Source organism: Salvia hispanica, chromosome 1 (assembly GCF_023119035.1).
Source record: "Salvia hispanica cultivar TCC Black 2014 chromosome 1, UniMelb_Shisp_WGS_1.0, whole genome shotgun sequence".
In the NCBI taxonomy this organism is placed as follows: domain Eukaryota; kingdom Viridiplantae; phylum Streptophyta; class Magnoliopsida; order Lamiales; family Lamiaceae; genus Salvia; species Salvia hispanica.
In genome coordinates this window covers 42,948,854-42,955,965 of record NC_062965.1, presented here as the reverse complement: position 1 = coordinate 42,955,965, position 7,112 = coordinate 42,948,854, and the positions used below count along the sequence as shown (strand labels likewise).

The 7,112-nt window shown below is 38.1% G+C and overlaps 1 protein-coding gene across 1 annotated transcript; it reads right to left on the bottom strand.

Moving 5' to 3' along the window:
• Positions 1-464: 464 nt before the first annotated feature.
• Positions 465-5,344, bottom strand: LOC125200829 (trichohyalin-like). Its single transcript, XM_048098615.1, has 3 exons — positions 2,834-5,344; positions 1,266-1,441; positions 465-1,186 (listed from the first exon to the last, which is right to left on the bottom strand). The coding sequence occupies exons 1-3, from the start codon at positions 5,232-5,234 to the stop codon at positions 686-688; spliced, it is 3,078 nt and encodes a 1,025-aa protein (XP_047954572.1). The 5' UTR covers positions 5,235-5,344; the 3' UTR covers positions 465-685.
• Between the last annotated feature and the right edge of the window lie 1,768 nt (positions 5,345-7,112).

Here is a 7,112-nt window from a genome sequence, read left to right as displayed (position 1 = left end):
GAGACCGCAATCACGACGTCCATCACGATCCAAACATGTTGGGAGTGTTGTAGAAGATTTGATAGTAATTAGATAATGATAGGATTGACAAGATGAATGTTTACCCAACTTTAACGAATTCAAGAAAGTGAGTTGGTAAAATGAGTGTGTGGCATGTTTGGTAGGAGTGATAACTCATCTAGGGATGAAAATCCATGAACAAAAATGACATTAATACTCCATTCGTCCCATTCAAGATGGCCACTAGTCTTGCGATTCTTGAGTGGCACAGAATTTTAGGAAGTATTGTTTGATGGAATAAAATAAAGAGGAAAAGGGTAGTAAAATGTTTTAATGAAAGAGGAAGTTATTTCCAAAATTGGCAAGTGACCAAAAAAAGAAAGGTGATCATCTTTCAAAGTGCGTGGAAAAACCAGAATAGCATCAAAATTTGGTAAAAAACAAAAAAACATAATACCTTCAAATTGTGAATATAAGCGCCAACATCTCTTAAATAAAAGTTTGAAACAAAAACATACATCGCATAGTGGTTGCTAATGCCAGAAAAGTCATCCTAGTAAGATTAGAGATGTCGCCACCCACTTTTGCCCAACTAATTTACAACATCAAGTTAAAAGGATTGATGGAATGAGGTAGTAAACTCACCCATCAACAAAAATAGACAATGCTAATTTTCCATCAGGTATTAACATTGGTTAGCAACCTTCCCTATATGTGAGCCACCCTCTCTCACCCAGGTATTCGCCCGAGGTCTTTTGCGAGGACCGTCTGACTGGGGGAACGGATCCAAGTTTACAAAATCCCAAGGATATGCAGGAGCAGCATGACATGTTTTCATTTGGCTTGACTGATGTTGAGGAGGCTGTCTCCAGTCAGCGGAAGAGCAATTATTCGAACCACGGTTAGGCGTCATTTGAGGATTTGAGAAGGCAACAGATTTGTTGGCTTCCCGGCAACGTTTTCGTCGTGCCCACTTACTCGTCTCCTGGGATCCATTGCATCTCCCATGTTTTTCAATATTAGCCGAGGGTGATGGAATCCTCCGTCTCAAGCCAGCTTGATATGCTTCTAATTGCTTTATTCTTGCTGTGAAGGTGATTGGGGAGTAGTCAGATTCAAGCCCATACTTGACAATATGTTCAATTCCAAGACGCAGAGCAGCAATCTCAGCTGCATTCGCCTTCTCCTGATATCAAATGCATGATAATCTATGAGTCATCAACTATCTATTTATAGCGACGAGAAAAGGTTTAGTGAGTAGTAACCTGTGCTGCAGAAGAGTTATGTTCCCTTCTACATAGTGCATTTGCTGACTTCTTGCAATGTGATGCATAATAATTGAGGATCTCTGACTGTGAAAACATGTCCTGAAGCTGATATTCATAAATGTATGTGCTTGCAAGAAGAAAGTGCTTCTCATTCATTAATACCTTGATATAACCTGATACAAGAAAGAAATGCTCTTCAGCAAATGAAATGATATGCTAATGCAAGAAGATATCTTACTATGTACCAGGAACACAAACTACAAATACATACGTAGAATCATGAGTATCCATAGAGATTCAACTCAATACAGCAAGGGAAATTATTTATTAATAAAATTAATTAGTAACGGGACTAAATGGGCAAGTCCAACAAGGTTAGTCCGAATCCAGATCATGAAACATGGCTAGAATTACTATGTTTTAAAATGCACTCAAAACCTACTTAGAAGTCATAGTTTGTTATGAACTTCTCCCACATTGGTTGTGTAAAGCTACTAGTATGGTGTTTATAGACCAAATGAGCTTTCTCTCTTGATAGACTAATCTTTTAAGACGAGTTCTCTTATTTGGTCTATAACATTGATGCTCTTGTTGAGAGGCCCAATGCCTCAAAGTAGTGGCCTGAACCCGTCATATATGTTTGAGAACTCATAGTAGTAGCCCACGGAGTCAAAGGAACCGGTTGTAAAAACGCGGTCATTGACCATTAAGGGAGTTCAACTGTTACGGACTCCAGTGTCCCACAACATGTGGCAAACCCAAAGCTAGACCCACCATCTATTTGTCGCCCCTTGGCCCACATCTTCGATGGAAATCCATCTAGGCACCATTTCCGCAAGGCATCCAGATCAAATAGACCGGACAAAATTGATAAGCATATCAGTTGCGGAGCCCTAACTTAATCCAAAATCATGATCCTTAAAGTAAAGGGTGCCATTTATATGCTAATCAACACTCACGTGGAATCGATGTGCCTATCTAATATACATGTTTTTTATCCTATCAGGGGTGTTTTTAATTTTTTGTTTTGATCTCCACAAAAAACCTTCATCAATGTCACATTCCCCATCTACAATATAGTCATCCACGATTAATATTGGTCATTGTGGTTCCTTCTAGTTGTGCTAGCTATGTAGTAGTATGTTTTACTTCTACCTATCTTCTACTTGCTATTTCTTGACAAACCATTGCTCCATCTCTTTCACCTCCCACATATTCCATAAGACCTCCCCCCTCCTTTTGAATGCCCTCTATACTTTGTTGCTCCATGACACATGGTTGGACTAAAAGCACCAAAACTTGGTGCAATATCATCTGTCATTTATATAAGTTCAAGTCATCTTTCACCATATAAAATGTTCATTTATTTTGTATACTTTTCATCTAAATGATGTTTTAGTCACTATACTTAGTATGTAAGGATGACAGAGTTATTCACATTGTGCAAAAGGTGTTATAGTAAAAGATGAAATATTGGAAATAAACGAAAGAGAGAAAACATTTCAAGTGCATATACTGGTCATAGTTATGTAGAGATGTGCACAAGAAAGGAGAAGAGAAAATACCAGGAACTCTATCGGCGAGACCCAAGGTGCGACACAAGTTAGGAGTATGTTTATGTTTTTCAGCCAACTTCAGAAATCTTAATAGCTCACTTCTGTCAAAAGAAGAGGATATACCATATACTGCCAAGAGATGCAAGAATGCTAATGCCTCTGTCGGACGTTCAGCCCAAATACTTGTTTCCGACTTCCATAAACTAGCAAGTTTAGTTGCTGCTTGTTTAACACAAGGCTGAATCTTAGGTGACAGTTTGGCTAATTGATCTAACAAAAGAATTGTGGCTCTCCTCTCCATATCAAGCGTCCCCAAACGGATTTCCTCAAACCCTTGCAGTGCTTCTATAACTAGTTTTGCTGGATCAGAAGATATTGATAGGATTTTATAACAGTTATGACCCATTAATTCCAAGTCTTTCTCTGGAAACCTAATCAATGCTACTAAATGGTTCTTCTGCAGTGCAAGTTTTGAGTCTACTTGTTCATTTTGTTTAGTAGTTAAACAAACATCAATTACCATTTTTTCTTTTGATCCTTGTTCTTTAAAATGAACACCATTTAGCTTTTCCTTCAAGTCTACTTCTCTCGGCTTGCAAACATGTTGCTCTTTATCTGCAACTAGCCCAGCATCAGTCCCTACAGATTGTTGATGGGGCTGATCTAGCTTGCTTAATGCAAGATTTTCCTTTGCACAAGATTGTGTGGTGGATTCTCTTATACAACTCAAACTCTTTTCCGCAGAATCGAGCTCTTTATCGACATGTTCCTTTTTACAAGAAACCAAATTCACTTGCTGCAATTCATGTTCTTGCTTCTTTTCTTCAGGCTTATTTTGAAGCTTCGACTTCTGCTGCTCAGTTGATTTTTCTCTTCTCAACTCAGCCTCGTTCGTCCTCACATAACCAAGTTGTCCCTTTCCCAACTCCAGCTTTTTTGTTTTATCATCTTCTTGAGACAAATTAAGCTCTTTCTCAATGCTCTCAAGCTCTTTGAACCTTTTCTCCAATGATTCTCGAATTAGCTCAGCTTCATTCAAACTCGCAGTGAGAGATTCATGGCCCGCCTCTTCCCTTGACTCAAGCTCCTTAAACTTCTCAGCCATAATCATCTTCATGTCACCTAGCATTTTCACTCCTAACTCCAACCTCTCGATAAGCGCATACCCCAGCTTCTGCTTCTCATTAATTTTCTCATTTGCTAACCTAACCTCCTTAACCAACTCCGCCTTCTCCTTCTCCAAAATCTCCTCTTTCAAAGCCAGATCTCCCAATTTCACATCACAGAATGCATCAAATTCCTTCTCCCTCTTCTCAAATTCCCCTAATTGCCTCTCGAGGTCTCTTTCCCTCTTGTCAATCTCCTTCAACCTCTCACACTCCTTCGCCCGCTGACCATCAACCTCAGCCTGCGACCTCTCAATAAACTCATACTCCAACTTCTGTTTCTCATTTGCTAACCTAACCTCCTCAACCAACTCTGCTTTCTCCTTCCCCAAAATCTCCTCTTTCAAAGCCAGATCTCTCGATTTCCCATCACAGAACGCATCAAATTCCTTCTCCCTCTTCTCAAACTCCCCTAATCGTTTCTCCAATTCTCTTTCCCTCTTGTCAATCTCCTTCAACCTCTCGCACTCCTTCACCCGCAGACCATCCACCTCAGCCTGCGACGCCTCCAATTGCTGGATATGCACATTAACCAACCCCAGCTGGTCATCCAACTTCTGCTCCCTCAACCTCAGCTCCTCCTCCCTCAACTTCAACGCCTTCCTTTTTCCTTCATGCAAACAGTCCAATTCTCTCTTCTTCTCCGCCATCTGCATCTCAAACGACTTGCTAAGAGACCTCAGCTCTTCCTCCCTCAACTTCAACGCCTCCATTTTCCCTTCGTGTAAACAATTCTTGTCCGCCATCTGCATCTCAAACAACACGCTACGCGACCTCAACTCCTCCTCCCTCAACTTCAATGCCTCCATTTTGCCTTCGTGTAAACAATTCAATTCTCTCTTCTTCTCGGCTATCTGCTTCTCAAACGACTCACTAAGCGACCTCATCTCCTCCTCCCTCAACTTCAACGCCTCCATTTTCCCTTCGTGCAAACAATTCAACTCTCTCTTCTTCTCCGCCATCTGCATCTCAAACGACTTGCCAAGCGACCTCAACTCCTCCTCCCTCAACTTCAACGCCTCCATTTTCCCTTCGTTTAAACAATCCAATTCTCTCTTCTTCTCCGCCATCTGTATCTCAAACGACTCGCTAAGCGATCTCAAATTCTCCTCCCGAGATTCAATGTCCGAGAAGCAATCGACTAAACCCTTAACCACACTATCGCCTATTACTTTCCACTCCTGCAACCTATCAATAATTGCGCTGGGATCCCCAACGCCTCTTGGCGGCGGAACGAATTCCATTATGCAGCCAACACACACACAATTCTAATGCTAATTGCTATGTATAACTAAGAAGACAGTCTTAGATTATGTATGCACACAAACACCAATTCATATACATACAATAATCAAAGATATGCATAAACATGCAGGAGGAGAAAATTTCACCTGCAATTTCGGAGTGAAAACCTTGGCGAGGAAGAGTGGTTTTTGAAGCGGCGGAACTCGGCAGTTATCGGAACCGATTTGACATATATATAATGGAGATGAAAACTGAAGGAAATAAATTATGCCAAATATAAAATTATAGCTGTATGTTTGTGTACCTATTTATGTGGGATATGCTAATATTAATTGATCTCAATAAAGAAGATTTACACCAAAATAATGATATTGCCTTAAACTAGGAAAGCCTATTTTACCGCTGGCCGTTTCAGATTCCAAGTCAGATTTTTACTATAAATAATTAATTCATTATATAGAGTTCGTTGAGGTTTTCTTATATTAAAAATAATATATTCATATTTTTCTATTTTATTTGTCTGCCATAGTTATTCTTTGTGTATTTATAAGGCAAAACACATCCATAGGTCCTTGTACTTTGATTATTTATTTCATTAGGTCCTTATACAATTTTTTCGTTTTACTAAGTCCCTGTACTTTTATATTTGATATATTCCGATCCTTATTTAACGGCACCGTTAACTATTCCGTTATAAAATGACACATCATATATCAATTATTTAAATATATTCCACGTCATATCCTAGTTGGAAAAAACCATAAAGATAAAAAAAATGGAAACTTTATTTAAAAATTCAAATTGCATTTTCCAGATTTATATCACTGCAACCAACCTACAACTAACCTACGATTATCATTTATCAATCTTCTTCAATGATTTTTAGCCCATATAATCAAACAAAAATTTCTTCTTCTTTCTGCGTGTTGAAGACAAGCAAGAACAATGCCCCAAAAAATACACGCACAAGATAAAGTAGGTGAATTGCTAGAAGCTCAATATTTCTTTCATTTTGTTGTGCCATTTTTGGTTTCTGAAGAAGACGAGGAAGAAGCCTTGTAATTGCAGAATTCTGGCGAAGAATTGATTGCAGATTGCAATCACCAATCAGAATGCACTCAACGTGTTCGATGAAATTTCTAAATGAGATTTGGGATACTGTTCCTACTTCTAAATGAGATTGAGGGCGTCATTCTAGATTCCACTACAAAAGTTTCAAATTTGTGAAAGCATTCCAATAGGTTTGATCCTTTAAACTTTTCTCTTAATATAGTTATTAACAAGTATTCCAATATGTTTGATTCAACCACTAGAATGTTTAGTTCGTTGACAAGTTCATTGATTCCAATAGGTTTGATTCAACTACTAGAATGTTTAGTTCATTGACAAGTATTAGCAATGATATAAGAAATCTACAGGCTAAACCTTCTTTTCTTCTCCCCACTTGCAACTTGAACAATTTTACTAACAAGGTATACTGCAATAATTCAATAATCTCATCAAACAACCTATAAACAATGATAACAGTTGATTTTCCTCTCATAAGAAACTAAGTGGTTATACACATGTTACATTCAAAATCTTACTCTAAAAATAGATGATGATCATGCAATTAATTCCCAAGAAATGAAAATACTCCATATAATCTGCTATCACTAGAACACTTTAAACTATCTGAAAATTCATTTATACTTTAGTAGGAATAGAAAAAAAAAGATTCATATAATTCATTAAGAAAAAATGCAATCTTACTAAGTTCAAAAGCAATATATTTTGTTTAGCAATGAGAACAATTGTCTAATCTATTATTCATAAGCTAAATTCAAGATCCACATCATTTCCTCTCCTTTGCTTGAGTTGTAAATGTAGTTATTTTG